Raw genomic sequence first — 25,418 nt, 5'->3', positions numbered from 1 at the left:
CAATTATGGGCCTTGGATTTCCAATATCAATGTGATATTTGGTGAAGAGGAGCCGTCAGGGAAGTCACAGGAACAATGCAATGGCACAGGAAAAAAGGACGTGGGCGTTCAACAATGGTACAAGTTTCTCATGATGTTTACATAATTGTATGTATGAAATCTGAATTGAAACCTACAGTTAAATTTTATTGTTACATGCACAGTGCGCGAGCATAGCAGAAAACGACGTTGGTGTTCAATTAACAGAGAAGTGTTTGCCTCCAACGCAGACAGTGCTAGAATTGCGGCATAAAGTACAAATATTACAAAAGCGGTTATTGCGGCGGGATGCTCGCTAGAATACAATGACCGACGTCATTCAAAATTTAGAAGAGAATGGTATATCCACCCAGTCAGTAGAGGAGGTATTGCGGAACCGTTTTGGTGGATTTTCCTTGGATGTGTTAGAAAATGAGATGCAAAATTCATCAATGCCTAAAAATAAGAAGCGCTATAGCGAAGAAATAAAAAGCTTTGCTTTAAATTTATATTTTTACTCGCGGAAAGCATATCATTTTATTCGGGGGAAACTAAATTTGCCTCACGATTCAATGCTACGAAAATGGTTAAGTGCGTCTAATTGTGAACCGGGTTTTAGTAGTGAAATGATTGCATTTCTGCAAGAAGATGTGAAAACCAATTAGTATTTGAAAGACGTTGCATTAATATTTGACGCTATGAGTATTCCTAGCGAAATTTTATATGATAAAAAAATCGATAAATACCGCGGATACATTGACTACGGTGTCAATTAGCCACAGAAGTCCTAGTACTGCAAATTGTTTCATATAGTAGAAAATTTAAAATTCCTATAGCTTTTTTTCACAAACAAAACAATAGCAGATTTACAATTTCAAATAGTACATCAAGCCATAATAATAGTACAAGAAATTGGTATTAAAATTATGCTTTGCTTATGCTTTTTTTTTATAAAAACGTTTACGATATTGTGAGTCATGCCGAAAAAGCTTTTCGTGCAGAAATTCATCTAGGATATATAAATAATGTTCACTTGAAACAACGGATATGTGCAATAGTGCTTGAAAATTTTTCGAGTACCATACTTTCACTATTCACACCACCACACCCCGTTCTTGAAACTGATGGTGTACACGAACTGCATGAATATCAAATGTTGAAAGTTATAGCGAATACGTACAGTACTATTAGAATAATGACATACGCAAAAAGGCCACAGAAAGGCACTTGGGTACACGCCTTCACTTGAGGCAACAATTGCATAAAAATAAACTATTTGCGAATGTTTAATTTGTACAGACTTTTTATTTTTTGTGTTCTCTGTGTTTTGTATTTTGTATACTTTGCATATATTTTGCATGGCTAAATATATTATAGTTGCATAAGCATTCGCAGTGTAATTAATGCACACAAAAATATGTGATGGGACTACGTATTTTACTTGCATGGAGGTTCGTGCTTTTTTGTAGTTTATAATATTAATTTATAATAAATACATTAACAATGCATTTATATTAATCCATTTCAGATCAACAATTAAATAACTGTATTACTTATAGTTCTTATGTTCCAGGCATTCCGATTGCAGGTCTCCCTTCCCATTAGGATTGTACAACATACATACAGTATACACTAATGTTTACCATGTATTGAGTTGTATAAATATATATGTGAGGACTTCGGTTTCCGTTCGCGGTGTATGGCAGGTGCGTGAAAGTGAGTGGTGTAGCGGGTGAAGGAAAGGTTGGTGAGGAGGTGAAAGACAGTGGAGTGTGTGTTTGTGGAAGGTGAGGGGGAGGATTGGAGGGAGAGGAATATTGATTATAGGGCTTGGATTGAGTTTAGTGGAGAAGTAGGAGGGATAAGGGAAGACTTGGAGGTTAAGTGGAAAAGGTGAAAGAAGTGTGGCTACAAAGAGGAAAGTGGAGACACCTGGAGGAGAGGAGAAGAGGTAGAAGGGATAGAAGGCGCCAAGTTTGAACGGGGAAAGTGAAGAGCTTGGGAATGATGAAGGGAAAGGAATGCCTGGCAGGGGGGGGGGGCGGGAGAGAAAAGCAAACTGAAGGAAATGGGGAGAAGATGGGAAAGGGGGAAGGTAAAATGGAGGGGAAAGAATGAGGAAAGGGTTAGGAAGGACAGCACGAGCAGTGTAGGGAGTAGCGTAGGGAGTTTGAAGAGTTATTGGGGAAAAAAGAGGGAGAGGGAGGAGGAGGAATGGTCGGTGGGGGGGGGGGGGTAAAGGTGCGGGAAAATGACGAGATCGCCAGAGGGAGGGAAGATACCGGGGATGAAGCTGGGGGAGGGGGAATGAAAGTGTTGGAAGAAATGATAAGGGATCTGGTGAGGGGGATAAGTGAAATGAAGAAGGGATGGGGAGAGCAAGAGGGGATGGTTAAGGGATGGTGTTGGTGAAACTAACGGGAAGGGAGGAGAAGAGGAAGGTGATGGGGGCGAGGAGAAAAATGAAGAGAGGAAGGGAAAGGTTTGAGGATGAACTCACGGAGGAGGAGAGGCGGGGAAGACGGAAGAAGAAAGAGAGGCTGAGTGGGAGAGGGAGAGGGGGAAGATGGTGCATCTGCAGATGTGGGTGAATGGGAAATTGAGAAAATGGGATGAGGTGGGGGAGAAATGGATGGGGAAGCGGGGATACGGAGGGGAAGGGAGAGAAGGGGGAATGAAGAGGGGAGAGGGGGAAGTGGGAGTAGAAAACTGTAAGGTGGCATTCTGGAATGTAGCACGAGTAAAGAACAAGGATGGGGAGTTCTGGAAAGGACTGGAGAAGTGGGATGTGGTGGTCGGTAATATATAATTGTATTTCGTTCAAATTTGGCACATATGTTCTACACGTCCGAGCGGTCAGTGTATAGGTTTCATTGCCCTCGCCCACTTTTACGGACTGTTGTTTAATCAGAAATGAATACTCGCGTAGCGTCTCGATACCGGCGCGGCGTGGCGAGCTACGTAGACGCAAATGAGGTTGGTTACAGATTACGTGTCCATCCTCGCGTGTAGCGGTACCGCGATCTCACCATCAGATGGCGAAGCTTCTCACGCGCTTTCTCGAGAGAGAACTGGATTGCTGCGGATATATATGTTAAAATGATCCTTGGGGTATTTCGGCTAGAATATTATAAATAGTGACGCTTTGATCGGTCTAGATTACGACACTTGATCGGTACAATAGAATATTGATTTATAGGTAATGACCCTATATCTTAGGTTAGGTTGTAGAGCAGCAGTTAAGGGGGTAGACACAGGTAATGCAGCGCGCTGTATACCGACACAATCTGGCCCGAAACATGGGTTTGGGATTTTTCATTTTTCGTCCTTATATAAGCAGATTTTGGACTGGGTTTAGGACTCATTCGAAAGAAGAAGGTTCAATGCGGAGCGCTCTGCTCATGGTTCAACGAGATTGTGTTGATATATAACAATATGCGTGTCCAAGGTAGAGCAAAAGTCAACAAAATACACCCGCAGAATCCTAGCATTTTTAGGTCACTAAAGGAGTTATGTGACTCAAACGATGAGCAGAGTGCTCCGCATTGAACCTTACTCTTCTGAATGAACCTTTATTCAGTTCAAAATCTTCTCATATTAGGACGAAAAATCAAAAATCGTGACTGCAATCCCAAATACGAGTTCCGCCATATTGGCGATAATACAGAGCAAGTCGCGTGACAAATTTAGTTCAGGTAGTGAATATGAGATGGCGACTACTCGAGAGGACTGCCAACGTGGAATAATAGCAAAACCACAGCCGAGGTATAGAATAGACCTATCAGGCAATGTATTTTTGTGTCGCTGGTTTGGGGGGTCCTAGGACCCCCTTACCATTTTAGTGTCGCATGCAACGTTACCGGTAAAGTCTCAAAACAGATTGTAACGCTACGCGTGGTAGGAACTAGAATTAAGCACGAGTAAAACTAGGTTTTGTTTTGAGAGTCAAAGCCCGCGATTTACAAATGTTTCTGTTAGAGTAACAATTTAAAAATCGTCTTATGAACATATTCCGTGCAACGGAAGAGAACGGAGGAAGAAAATAACACGATATCACATTCGTCTTTTAACCTTGCTGTCTTATTGTGGTTTATTTAACGCAAAACAAATTTCATTCCCTTGCAATAACGTAATTTGTAAAAACAGGACTTTAATGTTTTTTAAGAGCACCTGTTGCTGAACCCCACCCATGTATCATGTGTTTCCGCATACATTAATGATGGTCTATACGATATAATACAGACATATAATAATAATAATAATAATAATATCCTTCTACTGTACTATATTATTTAAAAGGAACATATCGAACCCGTACACACCGATTTTGCTGCAATTTTGCAAGTCTGTAGAGTAGCCAAAAATATACGATATATATTTTTTTAAAAAGGAATTCATTCTCCTCCATAGCTATTAGAACAATTGAGGGCTCGGATACAATAAGGGGACTAGCGCTCGAAAATGGGAAAAATTATTGTCCAAACGCTAAGAAAGATTGGAAAATTAAATTTTGTTAAACTGGATTTTAAAAAATATAGTGTTGTAAAGCTTGTCACGGCACACATTTTTTCTATTTACAGTATTTTTATCGAATTATTAGTATTCGAGACAAAAATTATAAACAAACAAAATTTCTTCGACCAAAATCTTTATTTCCTAGAAGTGACAGCAAATATAACCTATATGCTATACCCGATGTCCTAAAGATACTGTTGCGGCGTAATAATAATGTTTCGTAATAATAAACTTTTCTATTTCCTTTGGTAACTCATTGCACGCATGGCAAGCAACCATGTGCATTGTATGGCATATACATGGGAACACACAAATCTCTTCATTATCACTCAATAACCGCGACTTGAATGAATTGTTCATCCCCATCATTACATTCGCATTGTCAGCGCAGAAACCAACAATATTTTCTACATTCAAATTATATTTATGTAAGGCAGCGTTGCCCCGATGGGCGGTCCGAGAGCACGAGCATCCATCGCGTTTTCCAAAGCTCGCCTGGAAGGGGGCGCTCGAAACCAATGAAGTTGCGGGCATGTAACGGATGGGTTACATGCTGATTTCACGTCGATTAAATTGATTTGATTTGTTATAGGCTGATTTCAAGTCGTTTGGATTTGTGATTATGTGAAATGTTTATTGATGACTGGGTAATTTTTTAAACCCCTGGGGGGGTTTCTTTTTCTTCATAATTTTGTATTGTCATCCAAACTACATATGCCTGCAAAGTTTCAAGTCTACTGGATAGATGGAAGTGGGTTAAAATTGAGTTTCTAGATTTCAACTAAACACACATGCATACAAACAAACATATAAACAGAGGATTGAAGCTGAAGAAAAATCGTTTAATAAGAAACTTTTTTGTTAATCAGAGGTGTAAATGGGACTGTTCAAGTCTATTCCTTCCAATTATATAATATTATTGTTTAATCATTAGTCAATTCCTATTTATTTTCCCAATTCCTAAAATCTAGAACACTGGGGCTCTAAGGGTTATATAAACCTACGGGTACGAGCATACGCGCACACTACTAGAGTTTTCCCCATCCGTTACATGCCCGCAACTTCATTGGTTTCGAGCACCACCTTCCACGCGAGCTTTGGAAAACGCGATGGATGCTCGTGCTCTCGGACCGCCCATCGGGTCAACGCTGACGGTAGGAATGTAGAAAACGATCATATAAATTTTCTGCCGTAGCGTCCTTAATTTTAATTAAATCTAATAAGTATGTACAAATTTAATCTTCGTCGGATACTTCTGTGGTTTCGTCAACTAAAATTGAGAAAAAATTTGCCTTCTAATATTTCTGCAGCTCCTAGTATGAAAGATTTGTTTATAACGTTTTTAATAATGGTTGTGATTTTGCTCCTTTTAAGGATGAACTTCAGTAATATTCAAAATAAGCGAAAATCGTTGAAAATCGAAGGCATCAATCTTTATACAATAGTACCCCCCCCCCCACAAAATTTAAGAAAAATTGATTCCGTAGTTTTCAAATTATTTAACTCTCAAGTTAACATGTATTCTTATGGGAAAACGCAATATTGAGAATATAACTACAAAATTAAGAGTGAAATAATAGGCCCAAGTTTTTTAAATCTTGTGTACGGAAAGATCAAACACTGAACAAAATTGTCACAAAAAATTCCGGACAATTGATTCGATGGTTTTTGAATACATAAAAGAAAATGACACGGAAAACTGGTTTTTCTTGGATTGTCAGCTGAGTAATTCCACGAGGACTACAACATATTCAAGTTTTAAAAAAATCCGAGACACCGAGGGAGAAAAGTGATCGATTTGGGGTGGAATGACCCTCCTTCTTCCTTATTTTGCAATTTAGAGTTAACATTCTTAATCAGCGACCTCGAAAACTTCAGGATACTAAGTTTAGACCAAATCCGATGTTTTCTGGTGGTACGGGTCTGCCATATTGGGTCAGCCATTTTATTTTTGCAATTATTTTGACCTTAGATTCGTAATCAGCGATCTTGTAAATCTTAGTATACTCATTTTTGTACATATCAAAAGTCTGTATCTGTATCTTTTGCTTACGTTTTGGTGATTTGGGATCACTGCACCGTACAACATAAAATTGATTCTCTCAAAAAAAGAGGCAAATATGGGAAAAAGTATTTTGTACGCCACAACACATGGCAGAAGAAGAAATTTTGCTTGGAAGAGCCCGGGCGTAAACTTTATCTCTAGCTAAATATAATTTCACTAGCAGTCGTGACAGGGATGCAATTTTTTAATTGAAATTTCACCCTTTCATTGCTACATGTCTCAAATCTGTACCAAAATATACTATGCGACTGCATTTATCATTACCTACTGAATCCATGGTTATCCTACCAGTTTAAAGTATAGTTTTAAGAGTCACAAACAACACGTCCAATTTCACTGAGAAAGTAACACTCCGACAATACTCAACTTTGGAATGAGCTGCAGCGAATGATGACAAACTTACGTTCCTCTAACTGTTGGTAATTAGTAGCCAGATAGGCGATGAAAACGGTGATAGGGTCGGAAACCATAATTGGTGGTTATAGAAATTAGGGTTTTGACCAGGTTTTCTCGATTTTCGACCACTGTGCGCCGCCGCATGATCCTATTCGGGCACGCGGATGCCATATGCCCGAGAACATGGCATTTGAAGCACCGAACAGTATTCGGAAGACTCCTGCACCCCACTACAGTGAGGCCCGTCCTGAATTTAAAGTTCCCCCAGGTGTGTGGCAGAATGTTCAGCATTATATGTGTTCAGCATATATGTTTTTCGATAGGTGTTCGCGCGATTACCGAATTCATAATGCCACGGACGTTTCGGCTTGCATCTTCTCCTTCTTGTGTACATAATAATACGTATGCCTGTGTTTTGTCTGGATACGGATAAGGACACGTGTATATCGTACCTCTCTCTCTCGCGGTCCAAATTCAAACGTCGCGCTTCGTTCGCGGTCGCGCCTGCGCGTACGGATTGCGCGGCTGCGACGCGGTTACCGCGGACACGATCTGACCTTGGGGCGAAAGAGGGTGGCGGGTCGCTTTGAATGATTTTTTACATTCTGATGAAACCGTGAAAGCGTCTAGACATTATTGCAGTAATTAACATAACATTTATGATTATTTTTCATATTGCAGAACAGCGAGCTGAAGAAACAACTACGCGATTTAAAGTATGGGAGTGTCAGAAGAAGAAGAGGAGGAAAAGGAGGAAGAGGCGGGAGGGGCCGCAGACAACCGACAATTTTTTTTATTTTTAATAATATGCAACTTTTTTAATATTAATAAAAAACTTTAGAAAGAACGACTCTACATCTCAGCATTCTGACACCAATAATAATCAGTGTTCTGCCGAAAATTTTGCCGGATTACTTTAGCTCGGTCTATATCAATCACGATGATTGTAGGTGATCTTCTTCTTTTAAACAATACATTAATTTTCCGCAAATTACTATTGGTATCGGTGAAATTTTCGATTACCTTGGCTTCTTACTAAATAGGACCGTAAAGAATTACAACAAAAATCAGGGACTCAACTGTTGACTGATTTGGAAACTTTTCCTTATTATATATTTTATACAATAGTCGAAAGAATAAAAAAGAATAATAATGAGACCAATAATTTCAAATAATTGCTGTAACTTCCATATTCTGAAAATATGACATCAGTAAATCAATACTTCCAGTATTAGTAAAAAAAAGTTCCAATCTCTCTTTTTTTATTTTAAATAATGTGACCATGTAATTATAACAAATTCGACGGCGATGTCAAGTGATGCATGTGTTACAGTAAAAGCGTTAATTTAGTAAATGTACACAGTTCCCAGCAGTTCCTAGTCAATGTATGCCTAAAATGCATATAACCTAACATAATGGTACAAAAATGCATATACTGACTGCATCACGCTTTTAAGACCCTTCACGCCCCTCTTCTTCTTACCACTGGCACGACGGATACGGAACTGACACGGAATGGATATGTGTGCGCAGACCTTTACTGTGGCATATGCATCCAGCTAACGCTTCAGTTTTGCTATTCAGTTATGCACGTGACTTGCTCTGTATTCTCGCCAATATGGCGGAACTCGTATTTGGGATTGCAGTCACGATTTTTCATTCTTCGTCCTAATATGAGAAGATTTTGAACTGAATAAAGGTTCATTCGAAAGTGGAAGGTTCAATGCGGAGCACTCTGCTCATCGTTTGAGTCACATAACTCCTTTAGTGACCTAAAAATGCTAGGATTCTGCGGGTGTATATTGTTGACTTTTGCTCTACTTTGGACACGCATATTGTTATACATCAACACAATCTCGTTGAACCATGAGCAGAGCGCTCCGCAGTGAACCTTCCTCTTTCGAAAGAGTCCTAAACCCAGTCCAAAATCTGCTGATATAAGGACGAAAAATGAAAAATCCCAAACCCATGTTTCGGGCCAGATTGTGTCGGTATACAGCGCGCTGCATTACCTGTGTCTACCCCCATAAGTATGTACAATATAATTTCTCCTGCGTCTCGCCTAATGTAGATAATAATTCAAGGAAAGCCTGCAAATTTTTGACGTCGCGTGATTCAGTATGAGTGGCAGATATCTTCCGTGTTTGTACATATGTATACAATACCTGGATGTGGAAACAAAAAATCAACACGACACTGATTGCCGAATTCGCACAAAGATCGAAACCGTTTTTATAGACGGATAGAAGTTATTGAGAATCCTAAACGCATATTTAAAAATTATCATGTATGGCACCAACACTTTACTGGAAAGGGTATATAGTAATCACTCGTATTAAACCCGACGAACGGGGCTGGCAGCGGGCGTACGACGCGTTGCGGACACTATTCCGTGGGGCCGCGAGTGAGAGAACCCAAGAGCGAGCAGAAGGGAACGAAACAGTTGACACGAAGTTGTCATCGACTCTTTCGTTCTCTCTCGCTCGTTCTCGGGTTCTCACACTCTTGACCGAACGATTCCAAGAAATGGTGGGGATAGCCACCGGGTGTACTACGCATGGTAAAAACGGGGCTATAACGAGGATTTACTGCATCGTCAAACATGTTCTTAGTACGAACTGGTACGAACAGCAATAACTTCTCAGAAATTACCATTTGCCACAAGGTATTGGTTTTGCACAATATGAGTAGATATAGGACTATTTTTAGGTAGGATATGGAAAAAATAATTGCTTTCTTTTTAATTGTTTTATGGATAGAAGCAACAGCATCGACATCAAAAGTTGTTACCGGAGAAGAGTCATTGAATATAAGAAACGAGGAATTGTCTTCGCCGATGCAAGTGTCTGCTACATTAAACGATAGTCAGTGTAAATCAGTCAAAGTCAGTTAAAAATGTTAGGAATATTTGAGGCATTGAGAGCATCAACGGACTAACCCACATTGAAAAAAAAATAATTTTTCCTATTTTATATTATTAGTAGAGCCTATTGGAATACGTTATTGCTACTAACTCAATTTCGAAAAAAAATGTGGGTTAGTCAGTTGTAGCTTTCAATGCCTGACTTCAGCTTCCATCTCCAAAGGATTAAATATTACATTTTTTCAATTTTGCTACAATACGATATGCACTATATTATTAATAAATTTTGTACATAATAAATTACACAAATTTACTTATTAACATTTGCAAAATAGATATTTTCGACACTAACACAAAAGGCAAATGTACTACATCCTTGCAGAATGCGTAAAAAAATATTTAATATTTCTGAATATATACTTTTGCAAAAAGAGATGAAAACATGTTGCACACTATTAAATTTTATAGTTTCAAATATGTAAAATTCCATTTTATTTGTGATCACAACCATGACATATTCATCATGACATAATATCATTATAATAATAATGAAAATGTACATGGAACAATTTTGTAAACAAATGAATGGTGAAAGTAGAAACAAGTAATATCTATTTAATAAACAAGCGTGAACATGAAAAGTATATATTTCTTGCATCTTCATACAGTTCCTTCTTAAAATTAAATGAGCAAAATACAACCGTTGTATGACTATACGCTCTATACGGTCATTCTGGAACCCCAACTGATATACGCGTCAGTGGTATGGTGGCCCTCCATGAGGAGGGACAACCGCAGGAGGACATTGAGCAAGGTGTATCGCTTCGCACTGCTGGGGATGACGGGTGCGTTCCCCACCCTGGGGATGACGGGTGCTTTCCCCACCCTGGAGTCTTGCTGGACCTGGCGCCACCGCACTTGGCAGCGGAGGCCAGGGCTAGAAAGGCTGCCCTGAGGATACACTTCGTGGGAAGATGGAAAGGTACGAGAAACGGGCACGCGGTGATTCTGCAGGATGCAAGGGACTCGCATGAGGCCCTGGACTGCGGGGGAGACCAATGTGACCCAGCCTACCGCTTCAAACATAACTTCGTCGTTGGCTTTCCAAGCAGAAAGGACTGGGAATAGAGCGAGAAGGAGTTACTCTCTCCGGGGGGGGGGGGCTCACCTGGTATACAGATGGTTCCAAAACCAAAACCGGAACCGGAGCCAGGATATGGGGGGAAAAGGTGGAAAGGTCTATCGCCGTGGACCTCTCGGAAACGACAGGTCCCGAGAAGGGGCACGTAAACCAAATCGGGACCTGTCTTGCACCTTAGGTGTCTCCATGGGGACTGTGAAGGAGTGGACGAGGTGCTGGATCAGACAGCAACTCGAACAACTCTGGGAACGAATCCAACAGATGGGACACGCGAAGGCTCTGCTGAAGCGGCCTTCGGAAAAGATAAGGGCGGCACTCAGCCGCCTAGATCGTGCAGGAACCAAGATGTCCGTGGTGCGGGGTGGACGACGAAACGCCGTTTCACCGTATGACGCAGTGCGAGGGCATGACAGTCCAAAGACAGCTATTGCTGGGAGCTGCCTCCCTCGCACGGCGAACCTGGAGGACACGACCGTGAGCGGGCTTCTCGAGTTCGCACGAGAGGCCGGACTAGCGGCAAGCCCTCTGAATTAGGACTGCCCGCAAGGGCTCGAGCACAATGGTCCAATAGGACTGAGTGTCCGGTAAGCGCCCAATTAAAAAAAAAAAAAAAATGACTATACGCATACACTTATAATTATTTATAGTCATATAGAAACTGTATTTTAGTCATTTATTTTCTATTTGTAATGAAACTGACTAACAAAGGAATATATCGAATCCGCACACGCCGATTTTAATGCGGCTTTTGTAAGAACCAGTCCTCAGAAAAATATTTTGAAAAGCGCGGGTTCGATATGTTCCCTTGTAACCCATACCATAATTCTAGGATTCAATTTTGCCGCTTTTTATGATTCAGTTAGCGGCACAATCCGCCAGAGGGTGCTGATTTTGCCAACAGAAATATATGGGAAGTGCCCACCCCTGGTGGTAAAGTGAAAGAAATCATGTACTGGGACATGAGAAGCATAGAATGTTTCAGGAATAACACGGAGGAGTTCGAGTTTAACCAAATAGGAATCGAAGTGGGCTAGTTGTTTGAAAGGATGTTAAGATAAAGGAGAGAAAGCTCGGGTACAGGTTTTGGTGGGACAAGGATTGCAGCAGGGAAAATAGAAAAGTCAAGGTGCTGTACACGAAATGCAAAGCGGGTAAAATTGAGGAGGAATATTTGACAGGAAAAGCAAAGTTTAGACAGATATACATATGAAGATAAACTGAAGGAGAAGAAAGAAGAGGAGATAAAAGCGATAGAAGTGTCAGAACCGAGAAAGAAATCTGGGAATACGCAGGGTGTAAACAGTATACGTAGCGATATTTTAGGGAGTGGTAGGGGAGGTCCTATGGAACATAAAAGGCCCTATGAGATAGTGTCCGATTTGTCTCCATTTTACATGAGTTGTGTCGGAATAAGTTAACAGACATACTAAAAGATTTTTATTAATATCTCGGAAACTAATAAATACCCGAAGCTACAATTTTAGATTTAGGGTCCACAGCCCCTCCCCACCCTCATACCTCGTGTCGATCGACCACTGGGGCCATCCGGAAGTATATCTAAAGCAAGTCCATTACATAAATATATCTCTAACTTTTATGATATCAAATCTCACCCAAACCTCAATCGTAAGCAACAAGTTATAATAACCAGAATAAGAATCGGACACACCAAACTGAGTCATATATGTATTTTAAACAATAGTCGTATTAGTCGAATTAGTAGCGACTTGGCAGCGGGGGAAGTCTTGACCGATGCCACGAGTCCCAGGGGCAGCTCTGACGATTCGGCCCGCGAGCATGCAAACAATCGGAGAACGGTGGTTCCACCAGGGCTGACCGCGCCGTCCAGCCCAATAGCACTTATTTCCCCTGCACTACTATGGGGTTGGAGAGCCTCCCTATTATAAGAGGTACGACTTGCCACCCGGCCGCGGGGACCGCACCAATTTCACCGCACGGCCCAGGAAGAAGGGCCTCCTCAAGGGCCGTGTAACACCTAAATAGTGTGACATTCCTATCGCGTCCTTCGTGGGTCTTCTTTGCAAGTACGCAGGTAGAGCCCCCGACGATGTTTAACTCGTACTAACTCTCATAAATTCTCGCTCAACGATTCAATCATTTAAATAGAAACCCCAAAACTTCTCTTACCTTAGCGTCTGGGGCAGGGGTCTGCTTACGTCAAAATGACTGGCACAATTAATTATCGAACATAAATATTGCGCTCGCACACCGCTCACACAGCTGAATATTCGTCGTTAAGTGTAAATAGCTCTCGTGATGCAAAGCAAGTGAATAATCACATGTTTCGATGTTAATTTACCGACTCGAGTCAGGACAGCGCTTACTTTTCGGCACAAAAACCAGGTATCCTTATAGGAATACGAATGATGTAACTACACTTGCAAATTTGAACACGATTATTGACCTTTTAGTCACCAATCAAAAAGTTAATATAATGTTCGAATTCTTTATGACTTACCATCTAAAATAGAATCGATTGTGCACCTGTATACGGCCGACCTTGAACACATTTCATGTGAAATGAAAACGAAATCTTGCTCTGCCGTGGGAAAGAACCATGCCACTAATTCGGTATCCGGTTGGACATCTTTTATTACTTCAAAGATTGGATCCCCTAGATAATACAAACAGAGAAAAAATAGAAAACCATTATTGATTTTTATTGTCACGAAGTTAAATAAAATTTGTCTAATTCGTTTTTCACCAAGAAATTGTAATAATTATATAAAATATGATTTTAAAAATATTGATTTTAAATACAATGTAGCGGTGTTAAAGCGCATTGAACGAACAAACACCGCCACAGTGCGGCGAGGCTCGTGCAAAGGACCGAGTGTGATTAATGATGAACCGCCCGCATCGCGCGCTGAAAGGAGACCGCACAGGTTATGCAATCGGTTCTGGAATGAGACTGGGTGGACATTGTAGTGCACACCTAGTGTTACAAAACCGTAAAGGGTTTTTGTACAGTGGGCCTTTGTTTTCGAGAAATTTGAGTTCAAAGTTTTGCGCGACAGTAGTATTTCAGTTGTGCAAACATTCTTATGAAGCAACGGTCGTAGCTGCGATATGAAGATGTTTGGCTACGGTGCTGGAGGTCTTCGGTTCGATTCCTCGTGCGCGCTTGTTTTTTTTTTCTTTTTCTTTTTCTTACCGTAGTAATGTAATGGCTGCACCTAAAATTATTTTGCGCTGTAACGATGTTAATAATATATATTATTACAATAATACTGCACACAAAGTACAAACATAATACAAGTGCAGATATAATATAAATATAATAAAACCGTAAATTACAAATAATATCAGTGCAACAATATTACTGTATACGACTATCCCTACGGTCAGATATGACCGGAGCTCTAACTGCCGTTAAAGTCTTTTCGATAGTCTGCAGCCCGCGACGTCTTCGGCATATTTTTTAAATATATAAAAGCACTCACACTTATAGACGTAGTAAATTTAATACATCATCGATAATGATAATAATATTAATATTGTTGCACTAATATTATTTGTAATTTGCGGTTTTATTATATTTATATTATATCTGCACTTGTATTATGTTTGTACTTTGTGTGCAGTATTATTGTAATAATATATATTAACATCGTTACAGCGTAAAATAATTTTAGGTGCAGCCATTGCATTACTACGGTAAGAAAAAGAAAAAAAAAACAAGCGCGCACCAGGAATCGAACCGAAGACCTCCAGCACCGTAGCCAAACATCTTAATATCGCAGCTACGACCGTTGCTTCCTAAGAATGTTTGCACAACTGAAATACTACAGTCGCGCAAAACTTTGAACTCAAATTTCTCGAAAACGAAGGCCCACTGTACAAAAACCCTTTACGGTTTTGTAACACTAGGTGTGCACTACAATGTCCACCCAGTCTCATTCCAGAACCGATTGCATAACCTATGCGGTCTCCTTGTGAGTCGAGCGCGGCGGTTGTTTGAACTGGGGCTCTTGATACTGGTTAATCGGGTGCTTTTCGGTTACATGGGCGCTAGCCGGGTTTGCGGAAAATACGGTTACGGGTATTCGATACTCGTATGATACGGGTAATCGACTAAACACAGTTAACCGGTTAATGCAGTGAATTATAATAAACATTGCACTTGTCTTACATACATATTGTTGCGGCGTAGAGGTGGCTGGGTTAGTACTAGTAATACAATCCAATATTACAACGAATTCTAGTATAGCTTGGTAGTTCCGTTCGCATGTCCGATCAGTCTGAGAATAACAGGTTGTAACGTTCCGCGACGAGCCGCCAATAAATTTTCTTTTCTGTTATAATTCTAATTCTTATATTATGTTATATTATACCTCAAACCTGTTGTATTAGCAATAAGACGCGAGCACACGTACGAATGAACGCGCTCTAGAGTACCAGTGAAGGAACTAAGCGAAGTGAACACATACGCAGTGTCATTCAAACGAGCGAGTGAACCGAGTGCGGACCGTGAACGGATCGAGTACGCATGCGTAACAACGTACGATCGTCCGAACACCTAGTGAAACGCGAGTGTAACGCCTGATTGGCATAAACCAAATACAAAAAACTAATTGGTGCGCGTAAAATGCGACAAGCGATTGGTGCGGGCCAAGTTCTACGGATGGGTATAAATATAGGCCCGCCAGCAGCAGTCAGCAGAGACAATCCAAGAGATCTTCCAGAGACATCGTGCTAGAGACATCCAGTATTCGACACCTTCTCTCCGAGCCGCTTGAATCGGCACCTCAACTAAATTCACCTTCCTGTGTATATGAAAATCTATGCATGTTTTTCTATTCATTTTTTTTATAGTCTCTTCAGACATTATACTAAAGATAGGTAATAACAATTTTACATGAAAACTGTAAGTTATTCCTAAAAATATCTTAAAAAAGGCTCATTTATCCGGCCGTCACAGTGGTGTTCCCCCTTAAACGTATATTGTCCTGTACCATCCGAGACTTCATCAGCTAGGACCTTCGGCAAAACATTCCCTACTATGGTATTGTCCCGTAACGCGTCTGTACCCTATGACTTGACTATAACGACTCTCAGTTTATTATTTTATTATTAACTAGCATAAAGTACCCGGCGTCACCCAGGCTTCTCATATGTAGTGCTTACTTACATATACTTCATTACCCATTGCTTACGTTCATTATATGTGTATATAATCCAGACTCGCGCGTCAGGACCGCGCGATTGTCCTTTATCACGGCGGAGACTTTACGCGTATGTACAGTTTTTGAGCGCACACCTCGAGTGCACGTTTCAAATCTGTGAGAAAAACTAATCGATTCTCGAAATAATCGTGAACATACAGACAGAAGAACGTGCGTTTATAACACTGGCGGTTAGTAGAATTGATGAAAAGAAAAGTGGTGCTAAGAAGCGGGTGGCATAAATTATAATAATGCTGATAGTGGCAACAGTGAAAGCCTCAAAAACATTATTTGGACAGGAAGTCCAACTGCAAAGCCTGCTTGCGCGTGAATGTCAACGCTCATAAACAGCTAACGATGTGACTGGGTCCGTCAAGGCATCAAGCATCTCCGCCAGGCTTGCCAGGAGTATGTATGTACGGACCACGAACGCGGTGGGGAGCAGTGGATCAATCCTTGCATGTGTAGAATTATATGTACATACTAATCCGACATCCCCCCGCCGCGCTGCTACTCCACGCCACCTGGTTTGTACTCCTGGCAACCGTGATCCCCCCCACTTGACGGAGAACCGTACGCCCATCTCTTGCGCGCATGACGGTGAACGCCACGTAAGCTTTATCTGCCTCACTTCGCTATTTCACTTATTACTCATTGTCAGTCCCATTTAGCAATATCGAGATGATAGGTAGCCTAAAATCTCCCCAAATGTTGTCTCTACATATCTGTGAAAATCGCAGGAGAATTGGTTGAGTAGTTTCCGAGTTTACCGTGTACAAACGCAATAATTCTTTCCGTTTTATATGTATAGAGATTAGCTGAAATACCCGGTGGTACTCGAAGAAGGTAGGATGCAAATATTGGCAACAGTACCCCAACGGTCATTCTAATATATATATATCCACCGTAATCCAGTTCGCGCGCGAGAAAGTGCGCGAGAAGCTTCGCCACCTGTTGGTGACATTGCGGTACCGCTACGCATGAGAACGGACCACGTGATCTGTAACCAACCTCACTTACGTCTACCGTAGCTCGCCACGCGGCGCTGCTATCGAAATCCTACGCGAGTAATCATTTCTCATTAAATAACAGTCCGTGAAAGTGGGCGAGGACAATGAAAGCTATACAGTGCCATCCGCTGGGACGTGTAGAACATATGTGCTAAAATTCAACGAAATCCGCGCAGCGGTGTAAATTTGTATTACGCACAAACAAACAAATAGAAAATGAGTTTTATATATATATATATAAAACTCATATATATATGAGTTTCATCTCTATAGATGTACATATTGTTTTGCTTGTAATAAACCAATTAACTTACCTTTCACTTTGGTGCCAATGAGGTTTACTTGCTCACTATAAGATTCAACTATGCGGAGAAACCTTATCCAATTACACTGACGTTTGTTTAGACTATAATTTGAAAGAAACACTTCATCATAGCAACCATATTCACGTCTGATCTGAAATCAATTGCATATGTATAAATAAAAGAGATTAATTCCTGTTTTTACTATTATTAGGATGTTCGGAGATAAATTGCGGTTTTTAGTGGTCTAACATTTACAGCTTTGGACACTACCTTTGAATTCATGTTTATTATAAGATGTTATAAGCTGTTATAAGTTACCATTTTAAATCAAAGATATCGCGCTATTGTTTAGTGGTTACGCTTTTTTTACGTTCATTTGTTACGACCTCAGATTTTTATAGTAATGGAATAAACGAGCTTGTATCTCGTTGCGAAAAGTGTATAAATTGTGATGGACTTTATTCCGATTAACTAAGTGTATTTTTAGCTACGTTGCACAACTTCAAAGACCATGCCTAAAAACTTCAATTTATTTCCGGGAAACCTAATTTTTCATTATAAAAATTGCACTCCTCGTGATTACCTCCTAAAATATTTAAAACAGAATACAGACAATCGGATCACTTTATTTTGTTGAAACATAACGAAATAATTATTACAAATACTGAATTTTAAAGTTTGACGTTAATTATTGCTATTACCTACTTTTACTTTAAAGTCGTTTGTAGTTAGAGCTTTATGTATAGTGCCTATCCGAGATATAGTGACTTAGGTCTGAAGTCCCTCAGCGGGGTCTTACCCGACACCCTGCTGGGTACTGGTCGCTAAACGTGCCCCTCTACTACCTCTTGCAGGACTGTATTTAGAGAAGATCGGGACAACGCCGGGGCTCTAACAGAAAATAAAACAGAAATTAAAGATACGGTTTATCATTATCAAATACAGTCCTGCAAGAGGTAGTAGGGGGGCACGTTTAGCGGCCAGTACCCAGCAGGGTGTCGGGTAAGACCCCGCTGAGGGACTTCACACCTAAGTCACTATATCTCGGATAGGCACTATAAATACTTATTTCGTTATACAGAGTGATTCTCTCGGTGCGCCTGTCAAAGAGATGCCGCGTGGTACCCCGTGGCGAGGTCAACCCCCCTGTGGTGTCTCTCCTATTTTATGGATTTCGACCCTCGAAGGGGTTGGAGTACCTATTAAGGAGTGCGAAATGTCTCGTTTCCGCATTTCTCATCAGATCTCTGCGAAAACGGTGCCAATCGATTCCTTATGTTTCGCCGATGAAACTAACACCAAAAACGACGCAATTCGGAGTGTAATGAAGGAAATTAAATGAAAAATTAATTTATAAAATTTCTCGCTAACTTCGTTAAAAATAGTCCGATTTACATGAAATTTGGTATAATTTTCATCGACAAAACGTAAGGAATCCATCGGTATCACTTCCATATCGATATGGTAAACAATAAATAATTCAATTTTTCTGAAACAGGTATGAATCCTCGGCCGACCGCAGCCAATCGAGGTCGGCGTCCCGCAGTCGAGGGTGAAATATCCATTACAGCGTATTAAGGAATTCTTTATTCTTCATCGTATTGATGTGAAAGTGACACTGATGGATTCATAGCGTTCTCCCGATTAAAATTATACCATATGTCATGCAAATTGGACTACTTTTCCACAAGCACATACAAATCATAAAAGGAGTAGGCATTTTTTTACCACACTCTTATTTTAGTGAGCACGGAAAGGGTTAAATAAACACGAAACTGTTGTGGAGATGATTTTGTTTCATTTATTCAGGCTTCGACCCGTTTCAATGGTTGAATAGCGTCGTGACAGTATGAGAATTCGTGTGCGGCCGCAGCAATTGACCGTTCAACGTTTTCTTTGATTTACTATTGCAATTTTCTGTACCTGCCTAATAGTAACTTTCTTGGATTACCAGGTAGACCGTTTCAGCTGCACATCTGCATGGCAGATATCCTCTCGTGACGTACGTACCTCCAAAAAACCATAAACCCATAAAATAATAAATGACCTTCAGGTCATTCCTGTTCGCGACTTTTCTGGCATTTCACTCATTCTTCTTACCACTTCTCTTCATCCGTTTCTTTAACCCCTCCAACATTTTTAACAAGAAAACTACCAAACAGTGAACGTACTCCCTCGACGACACAAATGACAACGAACGCTAGAATCAGATTCGCATTGCACAGTGACACGTCAACGTCACAAACATAGTACACATTCTGGGAAAGCTAGAAGTAAACATGTACTACACAACTCAACAATGTGTGTTTCTTGTGCGTACGTATTACGTGAAAGGTTCAGCACCGGAATGTCAAGCAGCATTTCGTGAGACTTACGCTGAAATAAGAGCACCGGACACGACAACAATTTTAAGATTGGTAAAGAAATTTGAGACCACAGGGAGTGTGAAGAATAAACATGGAGGTGGGAAGAAGATGTCCGATCATACGGTACAGGATGTACGAAGACGATTAGTCGCATCACCATCGAAATCGTTAAGATGACTTCAGCAAGAAATCGAACTTCCGTACTCAACGTGTCAGAAAGCTGCAAAACGTGCGAAGCTACACCCTTATCGTGTGTCTAAACTGCAAGAACTGCTTCCAACAGACTGCAGAAGACGTGTGGATTTTTGTATGTGGTTTCAACGTTTGGTTCAAGAACGTCCAAATATTTTGGACGTTACCTGGTTTACCGATGAAGCGTGGTTTCATTTAAGTGGGTACATGAATTCGCAAAATACGCATATATGGACAGAACAAAACCCATAGGAAGGTTTTGAAGCGTCGTTGCATTCTTAGGAAATTGGAGTGTGGTGTGCCGTGTCCGGCAGACGAATTATCAGCCCCATATTTTATGGAACAACAGTTAACACGGCAGCATATTTATCAATATTCAACAAATTCGTGAATGAATTGACAGATGACGAATTGACAACCTTAAAATTCGACAACCTCGAAATCCATAAAATTAGGAGAGGCGTCACGGGGGGTTGACCTCGCCACGGGGCACCAGGCGGCATCTCTTTGACAGGCGCACCGAGAGAATCACCCTGTACATTAAATCAGCGTTGTCAAGCCGGGACACGCGTACCATGTGGGGTTCTCCCACTCCCGCCCGCGTTGTCAGGGATAACGCGCGATGCTACAGAGACGACCATGGGAGTACCTACTACCTACCGTCTCCGCCATAAATGAAGCCAAAACGCTACACAAGAAGCACATACGTATTAGTAACACACGTCGTCACAACGAGCCAATGCAACTATTTTCCACGAATATTTTGTTGGAAAGGAACGGTTGGAAGAGGAAGTAGGCGCGTGAGGGGCCTCTTTTCTTGGTCGCTGCAAATTTCAGAAAAGGGCAGCCCTTGTATGATGCTGGATAACCCAGTAGGTTGCAATTAGCACATTTAAGTGCCGATTTATTGTCCTGGATGTTTATGGTGCAGGTTCCAGGTGGATGCGATTGTGCACATTTCATACATCTGTATGGCAAGTGGCAATTTTTACTAGCATGGCCAAGGCGCTGGCAGTTCTTGCACTGAAATAATTCCACCTTTCTTAGATGTTCCCATTTAACCCTTTGGTAGGCTAGTGATTTGACTGTGAAAAGGTCCGTAGTCTTGCTATTGCTCGAGAGTTGTACTAAATAATGAAATCTATTTGGAAGTGACTTGTTGAAGATAAACTTGGTTAAGCTAATAATTTCCACACCTGGGAGTTGTAATTCGGAGATTTCTTGCTTAATGACATCTGGATCAAAGGCGCCTCTGATACCCTTAAGCAGAATCGATTTCGGCTTAAGATGTTTTGGTGTGTAAGTGTAGAATTGGATTTTTAATTCCAGCAATTTCTCACATACAAGAGTGTAGTTTTCAATATTATTAACAAAAATGGAATGAGCCCCGACATCCGTTTCTTTGATTAGAAACTCGGATTTAGGAACGTTCAACTCAGTGATAATACCAATTAAAATCTTGATAGACGACTCCAACGTTTTGATGGGAGGTGGTTTTGCGATCTTCTTATTAACAGGTATGCTCGTTCTAGAGATGTCTTGCTCTTCTAAATCCAGGTCCATAGTGTTTTGGGCATCTAATGGTTGGAACCGATTGTTATCCGAAGTGATGTATTGATGGGTGGAAGGTTGTTCTGCTGATTTGCATGTCTTCTTAGGAAGAGACCAACCCTCTGTCGGTGGATGGTTGCTATTAGAGGGCCCTGGGGGCTCGGGCGTCTCACTAGGTGGCGCCACTGACCCGCTTTTTCGGGCCTTGCTGATGCTAGGCATAACCTTACTTTTTTGGGGAGCCCCAAATTCTTTGAGAAAGTTTTTATGTAAGCGATCAAGCGGAATCGGTTGTGATCTCGGCGTTTTCTTGAGTTTACGATTTATTAAAGAATTTGTCGTACTGTTCTCTTTATTTTCTTCCATCGACTCGAAACCACGTTTTGCCTCCTGAGAAGGAATTTTGGCTATCCGGCCCCAAATAAACGTGCGGGAGGAACCCGTGCCGCTTCAGGGCCAGAAAATGAATAAACACACGTCACAACACAGACAGTAATTTTGAAGCAGAAGAATTACCACTCGCAGAAGTACTTTCGCGCACAATTACGGAAAAAATGCCCGAAAATTCAGGAGCGATCAAAACGACGACCACACTCCAACGGTCGCCATGACAGTACGTCTTACCGAACGCTCCACGGCTTTTATTTTGTAAATGTATTTATTTAGCCATAAGAAAATACATAACAGAATTATATGAATATCACAGGTATAAACACTACCGAAATTTGCACCTTGTCACAATAACAATTATATTTAAGCAACAGGCTCACATGAGCGCCCGTGCTTAGAAAAATATAGGAAGTTTAAATTTTTTAAGATCTATTTTGTACTTATAATGTGTTTTCTGCCTTTCCAATGACAGCTCGGTTATACTTTATTTTTCCGTGGAAAATCGGTTCGGAACCAGGTAAATCCCTTTGGTGTGGACGCAATATTACGATATCTAAATCTAAATTAAAGCTAACCTAAACTAACTTAAGCTAATGATATGTACATGACTATCTACAAAGGCTATAAGTCTATCGCTTTGTGATCGTATATTGCAGACCGATCCAGATGCTGGGTGGGAATTTGGACTCTGCTTGGGACCGGAATAGAATTTTGTGCCACCTGAGAAAATGATAAGCCAGAAGTTACCTGTCTGCTGATTCTATTGGCTTTATGAGTAATAATCTTTTTCTTTTTTGTTCTTTTAAAAGAGGCAAGGTCTTGCGCGACTTTTAGATATTTGCATCCTCTGTAGTTTGCAGGGTGTCCGCTTTCACCACAATTAACACACGCAGCATGAGAGATGGTATCATTTTTAACTACCGTACATTCCCCAGGTCCGTGATCGATGAGACATTTTACACACCTGTATCCGAGACTACAGTTTGCGCTGGAATGACCGACGCGTTGGCAGTTCTTGCATTGAAAAACTTTATTTTTTCTATACGTCTCCCACTTGATACGTTGACAAGCTAATCTCTTCTGTTTCGTAAAGGTGCTTGGGATACTTTCTGGGGACAGTTGAACCAGGAAGTATGTAGGAGCATTTTCATGCCTTCCTAATTTGATTCTGGATATTTTGATTGTATGTCCTGAAGATGCAGACCCTTAATTTCTTCTTGTATATCAAATTCATTAAAGTCTCCCTGAATTCCTTTAAGCACTAGTAGCTTATTTTTCAAATGATTGGGGGTGAATGAGTAGAATTTTGTATGTAGGTTATTAAGTAATACCTTCAATCTAGAGTAATGTTCCATAGTTGTAACATTAATTGTGGTGGTGTCGCTACCAATATCTTTGAAAGTGATGCAATTACGGGGGATCACGTCCTTGGCAGCATGCAACAAATTCTTAATGGAGATGCCAATGCAGTAGATGGGAGGTGGTCTTATCTTGTTCTTTATAGATGTAGGTTGAGTAATATTTGTTTCCTCGTTAAAGGTCGAAGGGTTGTTGTTATGGGTTGAATGGCTGATATCGCCCTCTGAGCACCCTAGCTCCATTCAATTTTGATTACCTTCAATTGCGTCCACCTCTGATAAAACGTCGAATTGATTAAAGGTGATAGTAGGGGAACCATCTTTGCTCCTATGATCCAAATTCTGCGGGCTTAGGGGCCTCTTGGGCGAGATCAAAGGATTATTACCTTGGTCTGAATGAGAGGAGGAGGGGGCGTCAGGCACGCAATCCGGCTTCACTGGCGTGGCGTCCAGTCTCTTCCTTTTAACATTAAGGTTAGGTCTCACAGGACACTTCGTTGGAACCCCCAATAATTTAAGCGCCTTCTGGAAGACCTTTTCGGCTGTGGAGGTGAGCGGCTGCGAGCTCGTCCTTTTCCAATCTTTAGCGATTATGCGGTTTTGTCCTTTGCGGGAGGCTTGTGAAGTCGAAGGGAGCGACGCCATTTCGCCCGCACTAGGCGACGCTCCTGTAATTCCGCAATTATTACTTCGCTATTGGCAGGTAGGTATAGATTGTAACGATCCTACGGTAGAATAGGTACATTGGAACCCGCAACGGGTACCCACTGTGACGGTAGTGCTGCACCAAATTGTAACGAAATTGTTTAAGACCGCCTATATCTTGGGAGGTTATTCCAAGCAGTACTTCCCGAACCCGCTCTGGTCGAACGCACTAGGCTAGTGCCACTAGCCGATTCAACGCTCCACGGCACATTCTTGAATAGAGGTTATGACTTTTATGCATTACACGGGCGCTATGAAATGTTTAATAATTTACATATAAATATCTGTATTATTAAGGCCCATTGGCAGAAACGCTCGGACACCTATTTACTTATTTTCGACATACATATATTCATCGTGCCAAGGCTCATCAAAATCGATGTATGCCTCATGGTGTCCTCCCCTTGTGAGCCAAGAATAAAGAAAAAATTCAAGAACACTTTTTCCAATCAAAATGGCGAATCTTATAAAGCTACTTTATAAAAAAAAGTTTTTTGTTTTTTTTTGGCAAATATACCTAGAAAATTATCTAAGACTGGATGTGAAGAAATCGATAAAAAGTTTAAAACATCTTCATTTGTATTGCAATGAGAATATTTTGAGCGTACAATCTTTTCTATACTTTTTAAAATCTTTATTTCTGGCTTCTTTTTGGGTCTCCTTTCTGGGTTTTTACTTTTTTAGGAACATATATTAGTAATTTACAAGAAATATTCGGGTCAGGCATGAATAACAGCGACACTGAGCCTCGCCCATTCTGTACTGTGCATTTCTAACTCCACTGCGTTGTAACAAATATTATAAAAGAATAAACACAATTTATTATTATTATTATCATAAATATATAAAAATACATAATCCTCCCCCAACTTTTGAATTCTGACTCGTTTCCTTGTTTCTTGGGATTCTGCCCCACTGTGGCAATGGACTTGGTCGCAGGTAGGATTGTGCGGATCGTACCGAGGCTCGGGTCCCTGGCCCTCGGGACGGGTCGGAAAATTTCGGGTGGGGTCGGGCGGGGTCGCGATACTTTCGTAAGTTTCCGGCCCGTCCCGAGCCCGAAAAGTCGGCTACCCACACACCCCTGGTCGTAGGCAAGGAGATTCAGCCTAGGCCCAGTCGTTGGGTCAAATCGCTGCGACCAATCGCGGGTAGGAGATCCTACCTTAAGGTCGTGTTCAGATATATTGGCCGGTGAGTTTCGTGAGGGGGATTCTCCCACCATACCGCTTGCCTGTCTCGGTGCTCCTTTTGTCTACATACTCACTTTCTCTCGGGCTAGGCCTGCTCGTCGCGTGGTGGGGATTCGGTGTCCGTGAGGTACGTATACACGCAGCGAAGCATCCCCACCACTTTC

The 25,418-nt window shown here is 41.1% G+C and overlaps 1 protein-coding gene and 1 long non-coding RNA gene across 2 annotated transcripts in view; one reads left to right on the top strand and one right to left on the bottom strand.

Annotated features, from left to right (window-relative positions):
• Positions 1-17,781, bottom strand: part of LOC143367984 (uncharacterized) — a 59,060-nt gene extending 41,279 nt beyond the window's left edge. The window contains exons 1-3 of the mRNA XM_076810276.1: positions 17,755-17,781; positions 17,509-17,650; positions 13,478-13,633 (exon numbers count right to left, since the gene is read on the bottom strand). Of these exons, the coding sequence (XP_076666391.1) occupies positions 13,478-13,633; positions 17,509-17,650; positions 17,755-17,781 (325 nt within the window). The remainder of the gene's footprint in view (positions 1-13,477; positions 13,634-17,508; positions 17,651-17,754) is intronic.
• Positions 9,156-10,710, top strand: LOC143368093 (uncharacterized). The gene is made up of 3 exons (XR_013085147.1): positions 9,156-9,309; positions 9,754-9,862; positions 10,240-10,710. It is a non-coding gene; the product is annotated as an uncharacterized LOC143368093 (long non-coding RNA).
• Positions 17,782-25,418: the final 7,637 nt, after the last annotated feature.

The sequence above is a fragment of the Andrena cerasifolii genome, chromosome 4, assembly GCF_050908995.1.
Source record: "Andrena cerasifolii isolate SP2316 chromosome 4, iyAndCera1_principal, whole genome shotgun sequence".
NCBI lineage: Eukaryota > Metazoa > Arthropoda > Insecta > Hymenoptera > Andrenidae > Andrena > Andrena cerasifolii.
This window is presented reverse-complemented; position numbering and strand designations above follow the sequence as displayed.